This window comes from Vicugna pacos, chromosome 13 (genome assembly GCF_048564905.1).
Source record: "Vicugna pacos chromosome 13, VicPac4, whole genome shotgun sequence".
Classification (NCBI taxonomy): Eukaryota; Metazoa; Chordata; class Mammalia; order Artiodactyla; family Camelidae; genus Vicugna; species Vicugna pacos.
Genome location: NC_132999.1, coordinates 54197485 through 54220481, shown reverse-complemented (window position 1 = coordinate 54220481; position 22997 = coordinate 54197485). Strand labels below are relative to the sequence as shown.

The following is a 22997-nucleotide window of genomic DNA, read 5'->3' as shown; positions in this document are numbered from 1 at the left end:
TATCTCCATGACTCTTCATCTTGTAAAATTGAAACTCTGTACCCATTTAATAATAACTCCCCATTCCTGCCCCTATCCTCCCAGCCCCTGGCAATCACCACTCTGCTTTCTGTCTCTGTGATTTTTTGACTACTCTTAAGTACCTCATATAAGTAGATTTGTACAGTATTTGTCTTTTTGAGATTGGCTTATTTCACTTTGCATAATGTCCTCAAGGTTCATTCTTCTTGTAGCTATGTCAGAATCTCCTTCCTTTTTAAGGCTGAACAATGTTCCACCATGTGTGTGTATTTATACATGTGTACATACATTGCTTATTCATTCACCTGTTGTTGGACAGTTGGGTTGCTTCTGCATTTTACTGTTGTGAATAATGCTGCTATGAACGTGGTTCTACAACTATTTTCTGGAGACCATGTTTTGAGTTCTTTTGGCTATATACCCCGAAGTGGAATTACTGTATCATATGGTAATTCTATTTTGAACTTTTTGAGGATCTGCCATATTGTTTTCCACAGCGACTGTACCATTTTACATTCCTACCAACACTGTGCTAGAGTCCTGGTTTCTTCACGTCTTCCCCAACACTTGTTTTTTTCTTCTCCTTGTTGGTTTAGGTCCTTTGTCTATCTTTGAATTGTTTTTGTTCTTGCATTTAGGATTTCTCTGTATATTCTGGTTATTAATCCCTTTTCAGATATGGTTTGCAAATATTTTCTCATGTATGTGGAATGCTTTTTACTCTGCTGTTATCTTTTGATGCACAAAATTTAAAATTTGTCATAATGTCCAGTTTGTCAATTTTTTCTTTTGTTGACTGTGCCTTTGATGTCTGAACAGCAAAAAAAACTCCCTGTTTTTCTTCTAATCTCACACTCACAGTATTTCTGATATTGGATATGTGGGTTTTCCACACCAAGCTATTCTCTGACACCAGCTGGGTGTTCTGTAACTCTGTTTAATTCTGACATTGACTGGTAGTAGCACAGACCCGATGGGCTAGGGTCTTAGTCCCATGACACTCTCACTTCGGATGCCAATCACAAGTCCAGATGTCACCTGTACTTCTGACTGACTAGCCATGAATCAGAGGTTTGCGTGATTCCCTCCCAGGGTTCAGTAATTTGTTAGCATGGTTCACAGAACTGTGGAAAATAGTTTATTACTAGATGACCAGTTTATTCCCAGGGATACTAAAGAATATGAATGAACAGCCAGATGAAGAGAGACATTAGGTGAGGTCCTGAAGGATCCCAGGCACAGGAGCTTCTATTTCTGTGGAGTTGGGGTACATCACCCTCCTGGCATGAAGATGTGTTCATCAACCTGGAAACTCTCAGAACCCTGTACTTTTGGGGTTTTTATGGAAGCTTCATCATGAAGGCATGATTAAGCATTAACTCAGCTTACAGCCCCTCTCTCCCTTCTTGAGGAATAAAGGATGGGGCTGAAAATTCCAAGTGTGGCTTGGTCTTTCTGGATCAGCCCCCATCCTGAAGCTATCCAGGAGCCCGCAAGAGTTGTCTCATTAGAGCAAAAGGCACGCCTATGACTCAGGAAATTCTAGGGGGTTTACGGGCTCTATGCCAGGAACTAGAGGCAGAGACCAATATATATGTTTTCTGTTATTTCATATCCAAGAAATCATTGCCAAACCCAGTGTTGTGTTGCTTTTGCCCTATGTTTTCTCTGTTTTATAGTCTCACAGGTTTTTGGTCCATATTGAGTGAATTCTTGTACATGGTGTCAGACCAGTTCCATTTTTTGCATGTGGACATCCAGTTTTCCCAGGACCATTTGTTGAAAAGACTGTCCTTTCCCCACTGAATGGTCTTGGCACCCTTGTCAAAAATCATCTGTTTGTACATGGAAGGGTTTATTTCTGGGCTCTATTACATTAGTCTAAATGTCTATCTTTGTGCCAGTACTACACTGTTTTGATTACTGTAGTTTTATAGTAAGTTTTGAAATCAGGAAATGTGTCTCCTGGTTTGTTCTTTTTCAAGATTATTTTGGCTTTTCGGCGTCTCTTGAGATTCCACATGAATTTTAGGATGGATTTTCTATTTCTGCAGAAAATGTCAGGATTTTGATAGGGATTGCACTGAATTTATAGATGGCTTTGGGGTATTTAGGTTAGCAAATAATATTCTGTGGTATGGATATACCACATTTTGTTTATCAGTTTATTAGTTGATGGACATTTAGGTTGTTTACACTTTTTGGCTGTTATGAATAATGCTGCTATGACTAAGTACACAAGTTTTTTATGTGGACACATGTTTTCATTTCTCTTGAGTATGTACCTGAGAGTGGAATGGCTGGATTGTATGGCAGCTCTTTGTGTAGCATTGAGAAAAAACACTGAATGTTAAGCTGAAGAGTGGCATAGTTCAGTGTCTCATTTCAGAAAGGTCGCTGAAGTAGCATGAGGAGAATGAATAGGGAAGGGCCAAAATGAGGGCAGGATACGGGTTAGTATATTATGGCAAAGTCATGCCAAAGGTGAAATGATCAGATTAGAGGAAACCAGAACTAAGATGGGAGCAGAAGGAGTGCATTGGAGGCGGAGGTAATGGTGACAGTACAGCGGTGATATTTACAGAACTTAAAATGCAGGCTCATGAGCAGGAGTCGTCAAGGGTGACGTCAAGCCTACGTAAATGAAGAATGAAGTTGCGGTTGACAATTAGGAGAGGCAGGAGGGGAGCCCAAGTAGCATTTTGTAGCTTATTAATTTCTGTTATGTCTTGAAATTTGTCACTAGTTATATACAGCTCAGTCAGCAGAGGTGAAAGTCTTCTTTGCCATGCATTCATCTTCATGAAAAGAAAGGATTTGGCCTTGTTCCTTCCTTGCTAAGAAAGTAGGACAGTAAATGATTTAGCAGCTGACCTGCCTTGGAATTAACCAGCAGGTTTTGTGTATTCATCCGATAATCAATTAAGTGTGGTTAAATTGTTTGTTTAAGACCATTTTAGTGTTAAAAAAAATACTGTACTGAGAGAGGCCATTGAACAGTCATGGAAAAAGAAAGCAAATTAGTGTTTTTCTTTTAAGTATCAGTTCATCTGATAAATGTGGGCTACCACAAAGTATTGTTGGCTTACCAAAAATTGCCTTTTGGTAGCCTCTCCATTTCATGGATTGATGTCAATTAGGCTAAACTAAAATACTTCAAAGGCTTTTGGTTGTTTATAGGACTAGGTTTCAAATTAGTACATGTTAATTGTTGAATTAGTAGCCATATTTTGTTATATGTATTTCTAAACAATGTTTGGGAGCAAAAATGCTTTTTCCATTTGCAGCAGCAGTGTGAATAATGGAACATTGTGATCTTGCTAGAGGAGAATTTTTTGTTAGTATTGTAGAATAATGTAATTAAGCACTATATGGAACTTGAAAACATTTGAATTTTTGTTCTGGCTGTGGTTTTATGCTTTCCTAAAATGTGGCCTGAAACAGTTTATTAGTAAATATGCTGAATTGCTTTGTCTGGCAAGTGCATCTCAGTATTGAATCCAAGTAAAAATACAAATATTGACTTATAAAAGTTGTTTGGTGTGGTAATGTTTTTACCACGGCCATTGACCCACTAGTGAAATGTTAGGGCATTGCTAGATTGGATCCTGTTTATATTTAAAGGCCAAGAGAGGGAAACAGAGAGGAAGCTAACATTAATTAAATGCCTGTTATGTGCCACCGTGTTTGGCACACTAATATATTATCCCCTTTTTACTCTCCCAGCAATTCAGTGAGGAAGTTTATATTATTTGTTTTTCCAGCAAGAAAAATAATGTTCAAAGATACTTATAGAAATTGAGAAGTTCATTTTAAAATCTACATGAAAATGTAAACAATCCAGAATTGCCAAAGCAATTTTTTAAAAAAAAAACAATGTTGAAAGACTAACATTTCCTGATTTCAAGGCTTACTGTAAAGCTACAGTAAACAAGACAGTGTGGTATCGGAGTACGAATACACGTACAGAACAGTCGAATGGGCTAGTGTCTAGAAATAAACCCATAAATATATGATCAAATCATTTTAAATTCTTTTTTTCTTTTGAATAGAGGTACTGGGGATTGAACCCAGGACCTCGTGCATGCTAAGCATATAGTCTACTACTGAGCTATTTCCCTCTCCCTGGTCAGTTCATTTTTGACAAAGGTGCCAAGGCAGTTTAATGGAGAAAGGAAAATATTTTCAGCAAATTGTGCTAGAATAACAGGAAAATATAGAGAAAAAAATGAACTTCACTATCATGCATAAAAATGAACTCAAAAGGATCACAGACCTACATGTAAAAGCTAAAACTATAAAATCTCTAAAAGAAAACATAGAAAAAAATCTTTGTGACTTTGAGTTCAATAAGACTTCTTAGGTCACGAAAGGCAAAATCACAAAGAAAAAAATTGCTGTACTAGATTTGATCAAAATTTAAAACTTGCTCTTTGAAAGACACCATTAAGAGAATAAAAAGGCAAGCCACAGATTGGGAGAGAATATTTGTGATACATATATCTGATGAAGGACTTGTTTCCAGAATAAATAAAGAATTCTTCAATTTAATCTTAAGAAGACAAGCAATTCATTTAAGAAAATTGGTAAAATGTTTGAAAAGATTCTTCACAAAAGCAGTTAAGTAATGGCAAATAAGCACATGAAAAAGTCTGCAACATAAATAGGTATTGGGGAAATGCATATAGACACCTATTAAAATAATTTAAAAGACAGATGACGCTAAGGGTTGACTAGGATTTGGAGCAACTAGAATTCTTACACATTGTTGATGGGAATGTGTAATGGTGCAACCATTTTGTAAAACGATTTGGTAGTTTCTTACAAAGTTAAACATACCATCTACTCATTCTACTCCTAGGTATTTGTTTACCCAAGAGAAATGAAAACATATGTTCACAAAAAGTCTTTTGTATATGAGTGTTTGTAGCAGCTTTATTCATTATGTCCCCAAACTGGAAAGAACCCAGATGTCCATCAAAAGGTGAATGGATAAACAAGTGTGGACTTATCCATATAATAGACTGTTCAGTAATAAAAAGGAACAAACTGTTGATACATACAACAACATGTATACATTTCAAAATCATTATGTTGAGTGAAAGAAATTAGGCACAAAAGACTATATATGATTCCATTTATATATAAAATTCTAGGAAATACAAACCAATCTGTAATGACAAAGTAGATAGCCAGCATCTCCAGACTTATCTAAGTGGTTGCCTGGGGCAAAGGGTGGAGAGAAGGGTGGACTGCTGAGAGAGGCACAGGGAAACTTGGAGCTGATAGCAGTATTCTGTTTCTTGATTGTGGTGTTGGTTTCACAGGCATATACATCTTCCAAACTCATTGAATTGTGCACTTTAAATGGGTGCAGTTTATTCTACATAAATTGTATCTCAAAAAGTCATTTAAAACCAAAAAGATGAAATATACCCAGTGTTGGTGAGGATATAAGCAACCAAAACACTCAGACTCGGCTTGTGAGAGTATGAATCTGTGTAACCACGTTGGAATGGGAAACTGGAGGAATCTTCAAAAGCTAACTATGTACACCTTATGACAGAGCAATTTCATGCCTAGGTGTATACACAACAGACATGCCTGCGTATGGTCACCAGATTACCTATACTAGAATGTTCATAGAGTGCTATTCATAATAACGCTGCGTGGAAACTACCCAAATGCCTGTTAACAGGATGGGTAAGTAAATTGTGGTAAATTAATTTAATTGAATACTATATAGCAATGATAATGAATGGGCTACAGTTGTTCACAACAGTGTTGGGCCAAAGTACATACTGTACATTTGTATAAGTTTAAAAATAGGCAAAACTACTCTTTTATGAGAAATCAGAATATGGTTATTTTTGGATAGTTTTGACTAAGGAAGCACAAGGCAGGCTTCTGGAGATGTTAGTTATCTTTTGTTTCTTGCTCTGGTTGCTGGTAACGTGGGTATATTTAGTCTGAAAATTCATCACTTAATTATGCAGATTTCTGTATGTTATATTTCATAAAAAATTTAAAATAGACATATGCTGTCACAGAAACATGTCCTTGATAATCATAAAGTGAGAAAAGCAAATTTTAGAACATCATGTGTGGTAAATGATTCCACTTATAGAAGTAGAATGATAAACAGCAAACTTAATCAGAATTACTTCTTGGGAATGCTAATGATACTTGGTGGGAAGGATCATTAACTGCTGTTTTTGTAGTGTAAGCAAATAAACAGATCAGAACAGTTTCTGTTAAGAAAAGTATTTACTGAGTTCATTTGGTTCCTACAGTTGAGGATTATGAATAATCTTTAAAAAATATATTAAGTCTAGTTTTGTCATTTAACAGGTTAGTAATTTAAAGTGAAAATCTCTGTAAGCTTTTTACTAACTTTGAAATTACATTGGTATCTATTAATGAAGTTTCTAATTGATTGACAGGTTAATGGGATTTGCTCTTGGTGGGTATCAGGTCCCATTGTTGCTTTCCTTGGATAGCCCCAGTTCAGTAACCTCCATGAATTCGCAGACTTTGAGAACGATAGATGATTAGAGCTGGAAGGAACCTCAGGGATTCATTTGCTCCAGTGGCTTTTATATGTATTCCAAAGTACCCTAGAGGTTGCCACCAGGTGGGGGTAGGTTCAGAGAAGAAAGTGAGGGGAGGCTGAGCAAGTGGATTTCTAGTCAGGCCTCCAACCCCCTCCATCTGCCCCAGTAGAGCAGCTCCACTTTGATCTGTTTTATTTACCTATTTTCTGTGTAAGATTTCACTTTTGGAAAAATGATCTGATTGCTTAGGGGGAAAAAAAAAGGCTGTTAACACTAATTTCAACCCTCTCATTTAACAGATTAAAAAAATGATGCCAGAGGAGTTTGAGATGTGTTTCCCAGGATCTGTTTTCATGTAGGGTGATTTGTTTGGAACCTGTTTCTTTCTGTTCTGAATATTGGACAGTCTTGTCCACAAGACTGCTGCTTTACAGCTCTCTGATCCCAGCTTATAATTCCTCTCCTCCTGGATTTACCCAGCCATTGGGGTCCCACACACTTGGCACCGACATATACCCTTTCCATTCCCCTACCACTGACCGGTTACATAGTTTGGCGCTTGGTTTAAGATATTTCTACTGAATGTGGTTCCTTCCTATTTCAGCTAGAGACCTTTCTAACTGGGAGATGGCTGTTTAGAATCATGTAACTTATATGTTACAACAAACAGGGGAGTTCATTTCTCACCAATTTTCAAAATATGCTCCATAGTGCCTTAGAGTTTGTGGGTCCCCTCTGGGACAGTTATGGGGTTCAGGAGGTAGGGGCCTGAATGCTCTTTGGACCTTTCCAGTAGCAGCTTAGTTTTATCTTTGGAAAGTACTGGGTTTTCACAGATTTCTCTGGAAGAAAGGCTTTCTGCTTTGAAAGAGAGGAATGGAGTTGTGAAAATCACTGATTTGGTTCAGCCTCTCTCTATGAGCGTGAGGAAACTGAGGCCTGAGGTATTAAGCTCCTTTAGCTGGAGAAGCAGTGTGTGGGGCATTGAGAGAAGAGTGGGCCTTGAGCCCAGTGAGTCTGGGACAGTGTTGGCCTTTCTGAGCCTCAGTTTCCTCTCCTGTAAATTTGGGCTGCTAATCCCTACATGGTTTTAATGAGGCCCTGGATAAGATAAAAATCTAGTGGACGTGAAAGCATTTTATCAATTGTAAGCCCCTAGACTGATGATTCTTAAAGGCGGGTGATTCATCTTCACCCCCTGGGGACATTTGGCAATGTCTGAAGAGACACATGGTTGCTGTACAGCGGGGTGGGGGGGTTGCCACTGACATCTAGTGGGTAGGAGACAGGGATGCTGCTAAACATCCTATGATGCACAAACAGCATCCACAGCTAAGAATTGTCCAGCCCAAAATGTCAACAGTTGAGGTCAAGAAACCCTGCCCGTGACAAATGTAACTTCTCCAAATATCTTACTGTATGACTCCCCAGCCACAGCCCTTTCAGATAACACTCACACAACACAGTTGTGTATTTTCATACATCTATATGCACGTACTCTTTCAAGCAACAAACAAGATGGGAAATGAAGAAAACAAAAGGAACTAACAGAATAATTAGAATGACTTTAAGGAAGGTATAGCTCATAATTTTTAGATCTTTTTTTTTTTGACCATTTGGCATGCTTGTTAAAAAAAAAAAAAAAGAGACCAAAAAAAGAACTGTATTGTTTATAAAGTGAAAGTCCATTAGAATCAAGATAACTGTTAATAATTTAACGTGTCATTTTTAAAAGTAAGAAGTGGAGAAAGTGAATTTGAAATGCTTTTTTAGACAGCATGACAGGAATAAGAAATAAAGGATAAGGGGTACACATTAGGAAAAAATTTGAGAAGAATACGGGATATGAGAATATGGGTCAATATTAATGGATGATGAACTGATTAGAAAAATAGTGCGAGGCATGCCTGGGAGAGAGGGCAGACTGCAGTGGGGCCCAGGTGCTTTTTTAAAATTATAGAGACCCACTACATTGCTTCAATTGTGTATCTTCAGGTAGAATTTTAAAGCTATCTGATTAATAGTTAACAGTGTAGTACGGGAGGAATTGAAATCCAGTGCTTTTACTTCAACTTTCTTTATCCAACCTAAACCTGCGCTAGAGTGCTTGGGATAATTTATAATTATTGTAACACTGACATAATTGTTGACGGATTTGTAGACCTACTTTGATATATGTTTATGAGTTAGAACAAATGTTTCTGATTGTTTTTGTCAGAACCTGAACATAAAAACTACTTAAAATTCCTGTTTGATAGATTTTCAATGATTAACTGAAGCAAATGATTTAAGCAACATAATTCACTTTTTACTAGGAAGGTAGTCCTAAGAAAGCTGCTAGTCTTTTGGCATCATTTCAGATGACTAAATTGAAGTCCATTAGTTGTAAGAATGTTTTTTAACCGTTTCAGCACATAAGCCTATATGTAAGCTCATAATATCCCACTCTGATTAGAAGCAAAAATACACCATATTACTTTTCTAATCATATGTTGTCTTGACATTAAAATAAATACCACTAATATTATGTTTTCCCAGAAAAAATGGGCTGTGACCATTGAAAAATCACAACTTTTTTTTCCCCTTGTGCCAGCTGCAACTTAAAATTCATTTTATTTCAGCTTATAACTTGTATTTGGAAGTCTTTTTCTTCACTCAGTGTATGAAAACTGAATTCTTGATTTCTTAATGTATGCAAATACAGGGGTTTGGAGAGGTTTATTTGCGGGGCTTTCTAGAACACTGATGTCTTTAAGGAACACTGTGGAATACTGCTATAATAGAAAGTCAGCTGGGCTCTGTTTCCCAGCCACATGGTCTCAGGCACCTTATGAGAGCCAGATTTGGACAGTAAAGAAGTTGCTTGCTCACAGAAGGCCCTGAAACGGTTGCATGGTGATCTGAGATATTCACCATTTGCACCAACAATACCTTAAATGCAAAACCATTGGTATATTTTGAAAGTATTTGATCCCCTTTTCCATCTCTGTTTATCTCTGTCCAGGAGTATATCTTTACCTAAAGATCCCTTCTCTAAGAATCGTCTTTACGTGTGGTTGCTCCCACTCCTCAGGAGTTTCTAAACCCATCAAAGTCATGCTTTAATCTGTACTGCTTACCTTTAGTACATTCTCTTTCATTTCTGCTCCACGTGGAATACTGGGGGGGGGCATGGTGTTGAGGACAGACCAATAAGGTCACATTTTTCAGTCAGATGGCAAAGAGAGAGTCTGAAGTCCAGTCTCCCGCCTGGGCTACTGCAATGGCTTTCTCTTAACTGGTGGAGCCTTCTTCAAATCTGTCCCTATTGTTTTGAGTGGGCTGTGGTAAAGTACACGTCTGATATATTGCTTCCCTGCTTAATTCTTGTCATTGCTTTCCTATTGCTTATAATAGAGGCCAAGATCCTTAGTTTGGCATTAAAGAGTGTCTTGTTTTATTTCCTACCTCGCACTTGATAATTTAGCAAGAAGGAGCTCCTTGTAGTCCATTTCTCTTGTCACCTTCTCTCCCCCTCCCTTCCCTAACCCTCTAGAATGTTTTGGGTACCCTGCCTCTAGCACATCCTGCTTCTGTCATTGTACCTTGTGCTTCGAGTTTCTAATTATCAGTTGGCTCCAACACTAGATAGTGAACTTACAGAGTACAGAAACTTCCTGGAGCCTAGCATAGTGCCTGGCACACACTGCGTACTCAGTTTGTATAAATAAGAAAATGCCCACACATAGTGTTGGCTAGGATGAATTTAGGTATTTAGTTTCCTTTGGTTAATCAGAAGGATTATAATAGCTTTGTATATCTGTGAGGAGGCTACTCTGGTGGCAGTGTAACATGGCGACCAAGGACCAGGGCCCTGGAGTCAGACTGCTTGGGTTCAAGTCCCAGATGTGTGACCTGAGGCAAGTTATTTAACCTGTGTCTCAGTTTCTTGGTCTATAAAATGGGGCTAATAAGAGAAGTTTATTGTGATGATTAAATGAAATAATGTAATCCTGAAACATAAGTGGTTAGTGAATGCTTTTCACTTTATTTAATATTGTGTGGTGTTCCTGAAAACATTGTAAATACTGCATTTTTATAAATCAAGTTATATTTTAGACTTACTAAGGGAATTTGATATTAAAAGGTTATTTGATGACTTTTAAATAGCACCAATGTTTTTATAATTATCCAGGTAGAAGTTCTCAGCATTTTCTTTGACAGCTTTCCCCACTGCACCCCCCAAAACCCTAGATACACATACACACACTTAATCAGTTGTTAAGACCTGTAAATTCTGCCAGCAAAATGTCTCTTCCTTTCCAAGTAATCCTACACACTTTGGTCAGATGAATCTTCCCAAAGCACAGCTTCAGTTGTGTTATGCCTTTTAAAAAACTCTTCAGGGAAGCCTCCTGCCTACTGAGTTAAGTGCTGAGCGGACTCCTTGGCCCAGCTCCTGGTACCTTCCATACAGCCCCTGTCCCTTTGTAGCTTTATCTCCTGCTCTCCAGGACAGGCCTCGTGCTTCAGCTAGATTGCTCCCCACCACCGCCCCTCCCAGTTTCCTTGCACAAACCTTGCTTGTCTGTGGCTGCTGGGCGGAGTGTGTTCCTATCCCCCTCAAACTCTAGCTGTTAAGTCTACCCATTAAGACAACTCAAATGCTACCTCTTTCTTAAAGATTAAACAAAAACAGAAAGAAACCTCAGCTAAATGAGTTCCCACCTTCCTCTCAACCAGCAAAACACTGTCCCTCTCCTGCCACCGAGGATCTGCTTTTGTTCAGTTTTCTGGATACCTGCCTTGTTACTCCTTCTTGATCCCAAGCTCACTGGGGAAGAGATTGTGTCTTATTTATTTCTGACCCTAGTTGAACCCTGTACTCATGCCCTTCAGCACTCAGTAAACATTTGTTCTTGAAATACTTTTTGTGGGAGAAGAAGACAATTAAAATTACTATGTGCAATGCACTGTTCTTCCAAGTTTTTTTACAAAATGCTGTTTCATTGGTGTTATTCCCCAGTCAAGGACAGGCGCTATTAGTATTCCTATTTCCATATGAAGAACCTGGCACCTTGAAAAGGTACATAATTTGTCCAGGGACTAACACACACAGCTAGTAAGTAACCTAACCACTATTCTCAATCGTATTTAACCTGTCTTACCCGCAAGTCCAAATAACCTTACAACTGAAGTATAACCACTGTGTAATACTTCTCACTTTTTGAAGAATAAACACTATACACTTGAATGATGTGCTCCAAGAATGAAGACATTTATCCCCAATGCCTTCTGCTTAATACATGCCAGAAAGTATAAATCAAGTAAGTATGTAAGGAAAATAAATTATTGGTTCTTGTTTGTCCATTGATTTTTCATTTGTGTCAGGAATAGGCAACAGCACCATAGCTGTAATGATGCATACATAGGATATAATGAATCCCTGATTCTTATATTTACTTTCACAAGGATGAGAGTCCAGTTACTGATACTGATGAGGAGGGGCTAGAGGTACTGCACGTATTGGGAGAGAAGGGACTTGCTGGAGAACACCCTTTTGAGCAGTTTGGATTTATTTTACCTCCAGCCAGGGCACAGAGGGAAGTATTTCCCGGCTTGCTTTGTTGACTGTTTCTCGTTGATTTTAAATAATTTCAGGGTTTTGTTACCACTCTTGGTAAGTCAAACATCTGTGCTTTCTGTTGTTAACTTGGGGGCTAGACAGTAACATAGTCATAAATTACCCGTGCATAGTACTACAATCCAGAGAATACAGAAGAATGCTCTGTTGTCATACGTAACAATAGACTAGTCTCTCTGCTGCTCTCCTGACCTCTGCCTGAGGTTTTTCTCTGCAGAAGGGAAAGAGCCATGACTTTGGAGTCAGACAGTCTGGGTTTGAATTCCACTTTTTAGTTGTGTGTACTTGGGTGAGTCACTTAATCCCTTTACCTTGTTTCTTTTTCTGTAAGACAGGATCATAGTACACCTGATAAGGTGGTTCTGTGGATCAAATGAAATAATACATAGAAGTGTTAATACAGTACCTGCCACCATAAATGTTAGTACTGCCAAAGTACCTCCCTCCAAATAAATGTAATGCATTGCATCTTTTATTGTGTTTATTGAAACTTAGTAATTCTGCATTTTCAGTGTCTTTTTAATAATAGTCTTCAGAGCTTCTCATTTTCCTATATTAACTGTATTTTAGTAAAATGTGTCTAGCGGTGTTTCTTTTGTGCATTCTTAGGAAGTTGTATGGCTGTCAAAATTCTGAAAGCTGGATCATGTGCTGTATGTACTCATTTAAAAGGACCCTTTTTATGAGTTTGGCTTTTCTTGAAGTTGAGCATACCAGTAATGACTTCCACATTTACTTTCCCTATCTTTGCTCTTTCCTGCTGACTGGTTTACTTGTTCTGATCAGAATCCAGGTAATTGATGTCCACCCAAGAAATTCCTACAGATGTTTCAGCCTGTCTAGTCTGATAGGTGCAGGAAGGCCAAGGTCTTGTAAAATAGCCACCTTCTTAGTCTATTTCCTGCATCCCCTGCAGCAATGTTGACTTTTGAGAAGCTGATTAACACAGACCAAATTTACCATCTCTGGGTTGTTGGTCTGGCACACTTTCTTGGTTAATTCGCATGACTTGGCATTTATACATGGACACCTGGGACAATCCGTCTTTGCCTCGGAGGATTAAGTAACACAGTTTGAAGCTGACTTAAAACTATTTTTTGCCCTCATAATTTGGGCCCTGAGCATCTTTCATAAATCAGGAATGTTTCTTGGAAATGTAATTCTCACTAAACTAAGTCCCAAGGGTGCTTTTCTATAAAAGCACATTCTTGTTTGTTCTGTCATAACAAATGTATTTGATGATTGTAATAGTGTTGATAGAAGCATGATTGAACAGGAAAGCATGCCCATTATAAATTGGTCAGTCGATATTAATCCATGTTCAAAGCATAAATGTAGCTTTATTAAACACATGGCAGTTCTAGGAAAATCTTTATTATGTTATAAAGCAAAATGTTCTAGTTTCAGCAATGAGACTGAAAGAATCCACTATTTAAAAAAATATATATCAAAACCTGATGTATTCCTATAAACAATTCCTAATGCCAGTGAAATATAGTCAACTATGCAAAAAGTAGGGAAAAAAGATTCTGATTTTCAGCTGTGGTTTACTCACAGTGTGATCCTAAGCAAGCTAGGGAGATGTATTTTAATAGAGGGTTAGCTATTACATTACACTTCTGACTTCTTTTGAGTTTTGTTAGAGATGTAGCAGAACTTAGTACCATTTATTGAAGTCTGTGTCAGACACTGCTAGATACCTTACATTTTCCTAATACAGCAACCCTAGAAGATTGTTTTCACTCTATTGATGAGCATGTTGAGGTGGGCCAGAGAATTGACTGAGGTCAGAGAGCTGGCTGGCACGGGGTCAAGCGCTGGCCTCAGCTGGTCTCCCTCGCTTACCATGTCCGTCCGTGCTCTTGCTATTCCACTGGGCTGGAGAGTAAATCTCTAATGTTTTGGAAGCTATGTCTTTTCTTTTAGACATGTAAGAATAAAGTTGTTTGGCACATGGCTTTTAGGATCTTAAAAACTTACAATTCCTGTAGTTTCTCATATTCATTAACTGTCAGTTGAATATGGTACTTAAGTTTTTATTCATACACCTTGATGTGTTATTATAAGCAAATTAAAATGGAGTTGCTTTGCAATTTTAATTAATTTTTAGATGCAGATCAAAATGTAGCATTGATAACTATACATTGGAGTTAATGTATTTAAGAGCTTTGTTTAAAATGTTAACTATAAGCTGAAATGAGATCTCAGTTACATAATCAATTATTGATAAGTAAAATGGGTCTGTGATCTTTTTTCCCCTATGATCGGTCTTTCATAGAAATGTTTTCTAAGTGACTTAATGAGGATTTCTTTAATGCCTCTCCCAACAATGAGTTGTTCCTCCTTAGTTGAAAGTTTCTTGGCAATTGCAACTTCTACAAAGTTGATTCCATAGGAACATGTGTTGCTCCAACTTGTTCTGTTTAGGGACTAACATCCAAAGTACATTTCTACCCCAGGACTGCAATCAGATTATGTATATAGATAAAGATGTTTACTGGTATACTGCTGTTGGTTGTTATTCTTTTAAATTTGTTATAAAATCCGTTTGGGCATATAAGGTGATCTTTTTTATGTAGTTATGTAGTGGAGTGAGTTCACTGTTGTTTTTGTTACTAAAATGGTATCAGATGAACTGTTAAGGAATTACTTCTTTCTAAAAATGTGTTTATCTACTAGCCAGTTTTATGGTGTCCTTTTGGGCACTAAGCATGCATTAAAGTGCAGCGTTAAATTGATTAGAGTAATTTCTTTTTGAAAGAATTTGTGCCAATTCTTTTTCCTCTCTAAAAGAAATGGTTTCAGAGCATGGGCTCCTTGCCTAATGTCGATTCCATAAGGCTTCTCTGTTGTGTTTTTTTTTTTTCCTTGCTCCCCCTTCCTCCCCCCATAACTGGACTTTGTCATGAGGAAGATGTGTACCTGTAGTCAGGAATTTCTTTACTTTAGGGTTATTTGTCATTCCAGACAGCATGGGCCAAAAGAACAGGCTTAAAGGGGGAGGCAGAGTTATATAAATTTTATTCATGGTTAAATATTTGCTTCCAGGGAAGGTGAAAAATGCTTTGTACTTTTTCCTTTGGCTTTTTTCCTCTAAGAAAACTTGTCATTCAACAACAACAACAAAAAAAGTGGCCAAAGGCAGAGAGAACTCTTTTCTTTTCCATGTTAGTTTGTTTTTATTGTAAGACAAACCTTTCAAGTTTTATTGTTATGAAGTTTAAACCTGGCCTAGAGGTGCCAGTCTTCAGTGGAAACAGCTGCAGAGTTGGTGTCCCCTGATCAGGTGGGACTTTCTTTGAAGCAACATGTAGCCTTTTAAAAGAAAACTGAGCATGTGAGAACTTGAACCTGTAAAACTCATCAGCAGTTCTACCATTGTTTATCTCTTCAATAACTGAGATAGTTAACTTGAAGTAAAACACTGGCATTTAAAAATCATTTTCCATATTATTTTTTCTGAAGAGAACAGCCTTGTTATTTTGTGTCTTAAAAATATAGAAATGGAGAGAAAAAATCACTTGTAAGAATTGAGAATGTAGCAGCCCAGTTTAACTAAAATCATAGAGCACACTCTGTCTTTGGGCTAGTCTGAACTGTGATTTTAATCTCACATTTATACTTGCAGATGAATGCCTTTACTAGGAGTAAAGCTGGGTGATTGGGCATATACCTGAACTGAAATGAAGTCTGGAGATTAAAGAGTGTCTACTCTACACTGATTAATGTTGAAGCATTTCTCATCTCTGTGGCTGAGTGATACTGGTAGCAGTGGGCTTAGCATCATTCTTGGTCTGCTATTAGGAAAAGTTGAGCTTCAGAGAGCTTTTTTTTCCTTGGGGGAAAATAGGAGAGACAGGCATGGAGTCAGAGGGACAAGAAAAATGCTGAAATATTTTCCTTTTAGGCTTTTGATTTGTTTGCCAAAAAATTGCCTTCCAGATGGAGAAGACCAAAAGCTCTGATTGTAAGCCATTATGTTTTTACTGGCCTACCTCCCCATCCCATTGCCTGGTTTGAAATCTGTAAGCCAGTCCAAATTCTTTACCTCATTTTCTAGTACCAATTTACTGTCTTACTCATCTTCCAGCTGCACGGGGGTGAGGCAAGTTGCTTTGAAATTGAACCTTGTACCATTTTATAAACCAAGCGACGGAAGATTCTTGCCAAGGGGTACCAATCGCGATAGGTGCCATTTCTCTGCAGTTCTCGAGTCCCACCTACCAGGTAGACTTGTGTCTGTGACATGTGCTGTAGGATTAGTCCAGGAATGGATCTGAACAAGTCCTTTTGGCCTTGTGTGGACTTGTTACTACCCTGGTTGCCTAGTGTTCTGGGCTGCTGCACAGTTTGGTTTTTGGCTGTATCTTACTTCACTGGCAGTAGAAATCTTGACACTCCCAATTTCCCCTGGGGGAGGTGGTGATTGTTTAGGGGTGAGATTATCATGGAATCCAATATCAGGACATAGTGGGTAGAGTAGCTTTGGATTTTGGCAGACTTGGGCCCAGTTCACTGTTTTCCCACTAAATAAACAGATACCCTTGAACAAGTTATTTTCTGCAGTTGGAAAATGGGGAATACCATATCAGAGTGTTGTTTGGTTTAACAGATAATTTTTTTGGTGGAGTAGGGAGAGAATGTTGGGTACTCATGGGAAATACTGATGTTCATTCGTTTTCCTTCTCATGTCAGCCTTGAATAGGTTAACTAATGCCATCTAAACTGACTAGTGTTCCATCATTTTATTAAATTGCATGGAAATTGGGATGATATGAGTAATTACATTTTAAAATTGGGCACCCAGTACCTAATGCAGGGTCTATTGGACAGGACAAAGTAATGATTTTTAATTAAAATTCATATTTGTGTAAGATACAGTCATAGGAAAGAACACATATCATGGCCACATATAAAGTGTAAGAGAGGATTATCAGAAATCATTCTGGGTGATAGCAAAAATACTTTTCATCAGGCCAGCATCAGCTGTTTTGTTGCACAGGTGAATCCAGAAAGGTGTGGATTAGCTTGCTTGCTCAAGACGGAGTTCTCTGTGTTTAGAGAACTAAATTCATGGTTAGGCAGAGAAGAAGCTTTTGGAATTTCAAGAGCACATATTTGAAAACCATTAAGGCAAGTGAGAATTGGGACTTTTATGTGGTACTTAGTTGTAAAGAGATTGGTCGGGGGCTCTGTTGGACAATGGAGCAGACACTTAGTGAAGAGCATCAGAATACTCTGAAAAGTCTGAAAACAATTATCTGTCAAGTCTAGTAGAAAAAAAAATCAGATTTAGGCTCTCTTTCTTGGCATGTATAACTTACTTTTTTGATAATGGAAAAATAAGTTTATCTTGAAGTTTGGGACATACATCTCCACAATGTGACATAATTTTTTTCCTAAATTGGCCCCACAGGTAAATATTTTTATTTTAATGGCTCTACATTCACTTTAACACACTTTACGAACAATAGTTAGCACTCAAATTTGTGATTTTACCAATGTTATTATTTAGGTTGAGGTTGAATTTATATAATTAAATACATACATTGTTCTTTTTAAAGAAAATAAGTAAATAATTGTGCAGATGATGTGTAGATTAGCAAAAATTGTGACCATAGCAAAAGAATGACCAAGGTTTTGAGAAATATTGTTCAAAATGAGGACTTAGCCTTTTTATTTTAACTCCAAGCTTAGATTCTTGTGAAGTTTGATTTAAAATTAGGTATTTAAAATTTTTTTCTACCAAATCATTAAAACAGGCTCGCATTCATTCTTTTATTTTGAAAGAGAGTGTTTTAAAATGCCCTGTGAGTGAAATGAGGGGAGGGATTTAATCTCCACATTTGAGGAAGTGCTTCCCCTATGTCTGGGCACTCTGACTTACTTGTGACAACCTTTGGGAATTGTTCTAGATCACTCCTTTCCATCTTCCTCTAAAAGTAGCCATCATTCAAAGTGCTGAAGTGATAAGGGGAGCTGTTGCCCTGATGTCCTGGCTGTGGCACCCCTACAGAGGATGGGTAGGAGAGCCCCAGTGCTGGGGGCTGATCACAAGCAGTGAGGAGAGTGTCTACTCAAGAACTGTCTCTGGGTGTGTTCCCCAGCCCCCAAGACTTGTCTAGACAGAATGGGGAATAAAGTTCTTATCCCCTATCGGGGCAGGGAGGCCAAAGACATCTGTAAATCCTCTGACGACAAGAAGGAAGGTTAGAAACGAGAAAATCATATCTCTATACTAAATTATGAAAAAAAAGTCTGTTTTATAGATGTTTATTTTATTTTTGTCAAGTTATTAAGATATTTAACATGTTTTTCCTTCTTCTTTGTAGGTACTGGTTTTGGATTAGGACTTGTTTTCTCACTTACCTTCTTTAAAAGTAAGTGTGACTCTTACTTCCTTTTCAGCATAATGTCCTAGTGTATACACACGCATAGCGGGGACACTTCTGGAGGGCATGGCTACCTGGCTGCCAATCCATCCATTTATGGGTTTAGGTAGGCCACTGTGAAAGGAGTAGACAAAAAATGTGGACTCAAAAGAGGTCAGAATGGGTTGGGCACCTCCAGAATGCCCCCTGGGCATTGAGTCAGGGTGCCTGATATCTTAAATATGATATCATTTTAAAAGCCTGTACTTTATGCTAGTGAGTCATTTGGCCAGACCTACATGCTCACGTATTTCTAATTAATTATAATTTTTTCTAAAGGAACTTGAAAATGAGAGTCCTGCTAGTAATAAAAAGAAGTAGAGCAGAAATACACATGCTTTCTGGCCAAAAATTCTCCTAAGCAAAGGGCAGGCGATGTCCCTTTCATTTTGTGGAAGAACTTCTGCAGTTTGAATGTTAAATAGAAGCCAGAGGGGTCACTTTGACCTCTTTCCATGAAAAACTGGTGGGGAACACATGACTAGACAATCATAATTAACACATAGTGCTGGTATGAAATAATCATTTTTACGGTATTGGCTTAAGTAAACCTCAGGACTTACTAGAATCAAAATATGTAAATATTGATGAAATTCATATTTTAAAAATTCAAACACCTTACCGAAGGTAGTATTACTTCTGATAAGGTTAAGAAATTAGTTAAAATGAGCAAATGATTAAACTGATATAGGTAAATTAAAAGGTTCAACTGTGTCTGCTGTTTTCATCATTGTACCGCTTATTAGTCCCACAAACCTAGTGGCCTCAGAACCTAATAGATGCCCCTCTCCCTTTTTCTGGCCGTTGATTAAACGCTGACAGAAATGAATGGCGTACTAGAGCCATCAGTATGATGCATGTTGAATGTACTGAAGCTGACAAAAGCTTTATTTTCCCTTGATGCTCCCTGTTGGGACTTTCCTTTTTCTGCTCACTAGGAAAAACGTGGCCGTTAGCCTTTGGTTCTGGAATGGGATTGGGAATGGCCTACTCCAACTGTCAGCATGATTTCCAGGCTCCGTATCTTCTACATGGAAAATATGTCAAAGTATGTACAGAATTGATATTTCTCTTTCTTTCAGAAGAAAATGTTTTCTCCTGAGTCCCTGAAGAATTCTTTCGAGTACACATAATTCATAAATAAATAAGCTGTTGTGTCATTGTGGCACTACTGAGACCCTAAGTGCTCTTTGGACCTTTAGTGATGTCGACGCTGCTTTGGTGCCTAAAGTCTCTCCCTGCCCTGCACTCAGAATGCCTGTGTGCATTCGGATACACACTCGCGTTAGCTCGTGGGAATTGACGAGCCTGTCTTGGAGTTTGTTATTTCTGATAAAGTAGCTTTGTGTTAAATATCTGAATATCTGTAGGTAGCACTTTTGTCTGAGGTCTCAGAGTGCCCTGTAAACATCTCATGCACACTCGAGCTCAACCTAAAGACTGAGACTCAACCATTATCCTGCTTTCTGCTGAAGAGGGCCTGTCCTTGACTAAGTCCCACATGTTTCTTCTGAACTCCTTGTCTACAGGTGGATTTTTAACAATGCAGTCTAGATGAAAAACTGTAACACATGCCTCAAGAGGAAGGAGGTAGCTCATTTCCTGAAGGTTTTGTGTGTAGCAGCCTTTGGACAGAGGTGGTATTTATTTTTGTATCCCCAAGGCCTGGAACAAAGTAGGCATTCAAATAATTGTAAAATAAATGAATGAAGTAAAGAATGTATCTTACTAGACATGCTAGTGGCCTCAGGCTCATTACTACTAAGGCATAACCTTCACAGCAACACAGCCTTCATGAAGGACTTCACATTCCCTGGAAGTGCAGAATCATCCACTTTCTAAGTTACGCTTGAGCTGGAATCACTGTTATCTGGGCAGCGGCAGGGGGCCTGTGGAAAGAGCACCGGAGCCAGGACACCCAGATGTGAGTCCTGGTTCATCACTCGCTTTCTATCTGATCTTGAGTTTTTCACTTCTGAGATTCTATCTATAAAAAAGGGTAGTAATTTCTACCTCCAGGGTTGTTGTGAGGGTTAAATGTGCAAATGTTTTTAAGCTGTGAGGTGCTATATAAATAGAAATGGTGGTTATTATAGTGGAGGCCAATTGAGAAGGGGTGATTGACTCGTCCATTGTTCTACCATAATAACAAGTAGAGCAGAAAATGGGTACAAATGAGCGTCCCAATTCTGGTCAAAAGCTGTAGCCACAAGGGTCACCAAATCTTAAATGACAATATCCCCCCACAGCCCGATAGCCTCTACCTTAGATCTAGACTGGATCTAGACTGTCAGCTGCCTGCTGACCAGCTTGCGCGTGCCTGGGGAGAGGACTGGGGCAGGGGAGTTGACCAGCGGGAGAGCCTGGCGGGCCTCCCTGCAGGCGCTTGCCCGCTCCTCCGCGGTAAGGAACCACCCCTGCGCCAAAGCCGGGGTGAGCTCATCAGAGGGACGGCGCGGGCAGAGGCGCAGCTGCGCGGCACTGGAGCTGACGACAGGCAGTTTCCACTGCTCCACAGCCTTCGCTCTCTTGGCACCACAGCTGAATTTGGAGAACAGAGAGGAACTGGGAGAGGAGCTTCAGGTCTTTTAATTGTTTAAAATGTTTTCATTGTTCCAAACTGAGTTGTCATGGATAATGGCTCAGGGGTGATTCTGTGCGTATATATTTAATGGCTGGGAGTTACTGTGGAAAATATTGTTACATTTTTTACAGCCTTGTGTGTACTGCTCCAAAATGGCCTTGTAACTTTATCTGAACTTGAGTCTGTGCCTTGGTGTTGTCATCCTCCATTCTCTGAAAAGGGGAACAAAATCCCAACTTGGGGCTTTTTCGATGTAGTCATATTATGGTAATTGCTTGCTTAGTGCCTGCTATGCCCTGTGGACCATCCTAGGTGCTTTATCTTTATATTCTTTCTCTAGACCTCTCTCCCAGTAGATTTGTAGAGAGGTTTTATTACTTTCATTCAGCAGATGAGAAAACCGAATTTTACTGAGGTTAAGCAACTTGCCAAAGTTCCCGTCATCGGGAGGCTGTTTGAGTCCAGGCCATGCTCTTTCCACTCACCTGGGATCCATCCTTTTGATGGTTTTAAGAATACATTTATCTAGGCACTGACTGTTTAGCCCTGTTCCGCTCATTTTCCATTTTCCCCCACAAAGATTGGGAAGCCACTTTTAAGAACCTGGGTGGGATGGATACCATCCTCTCCTGGGACAGATTTAAAGCAAACAGGGTGGTAAGGTTTGGGGCCCATCGGTTGCTTGGCTCTGACCTGCAGCAGCAAGTTAGAGAGGGTTGTCCAAATGCTGTCCACACAGTTCTAACCTGAGTGTCTTACTCTACAGGAGCAGGAGCCGTGACTTCCACCCGAGAACATCCTCGTGGGAGGGAAAGAGAAATCATGTTTATTCCTCAGGAATACTGAAGTGCCCTGGAGTAAGCTGACATTCTTCTGTAACAATGTTATCAGTAATGCTTTAAACTCCAGCACACTGTTTATGTATTTGAAACCAAGTTTGTTTCTTGTTTTGTATATTCTCTCTGGAAATTGCAAGGAGGTGGTCTTAAAAGAAATAAATTAAACAAAAATAGGCTGCCCAGTGCATCGCCTGCGTTTCTTTGCCTTTGGTCTCTGAGCATGAGGAAAAGTAAACTTGAATTGCCAGCAGCTGTAACTGCCTGGTCCCAGCCTCTCTTGAGAGCCTTCCTGGAACCACAGCCCTTGTGCATTCCTCCCCACTCACCCCTTAATGTGTAGTTTTCAGAACTACCTCCACCTCATAAATCCAAGCTTGGAGAGTGCTGCGGCATCGTCTGGTGAGGATGACAAATGTCTCGAGGATCCTTGCTTTGCTCTAGCAGCTCTTTAAAATCTGCATGTTATTCTCACTGTTGGGCCCGGTAGGGCAGGTCTCAGCTGTGTCTGCCGCGGTGAGGTCAGGTCACTGGCTGTCTTGGCAGGTATGGAACCTTGCTCTGTTGGTGGCTTACTCCATTAGGGTTGTAGTTTCCCACTTCATGGAGCTTGACACCGTCCAGGCGTTGGCACAGGGGGATTTGTCCCAGGGACTGGGAAGAGTTCATGGTTACACAACTGGCCGGAAGGCCCTATTTGGGGTTGATTCCACCTTCTTGTAGCAGCTGAAATCTGAGGACCAGAGGAGTACTGCTCATGCCCCTCTGTGTTTATTCCTTTGGTTTTGCTTGAACCAGGGAGGCTAGACAAAAAATAATATTGTGGCAATTTCTTAAAATGTGCAGAACCCCGGAGTTCAGCCTTTCATAACTTACTTCTCTCTCTTTATGATAAAATTAAGATGGGCAGAACTTGACTCCACTGTCCCTTTATCCTGTAACTGTTTA

The 22997-nt window shown here is 39.1% G+C and overlaps 1 protein-coding gene across 1 annotated transcript in view; it reads left to right on the top strand.

Annotated features, from left to right (window-relative positions):
• Positions 1–22228, top strand: part of MICOS10 (mitochondrial contact site and cristae organizing system subunit 10) — a 28650-nt gene extending 6422 nt beyond the window's left edge. The window contains exons 2-4 of the mRNA XM_006196715.4: positions 18531–18578; positions 19568–19677; positions 21980–22228. Of these exons, the coding sequence (XP_006196777.1) occupies positions 18531–18578; positions 19568–19677; positions 21980–21994 (173 nt within the window). The 3' untranslated portion in view covers positions 21995–22228. The remainder of the gene's footprint in view (positions 1–18530; positions 18579–19567; positions 19678–21979) is intronic.
• Positions 22229–22997: the final 769 nt, after the last annotated feature.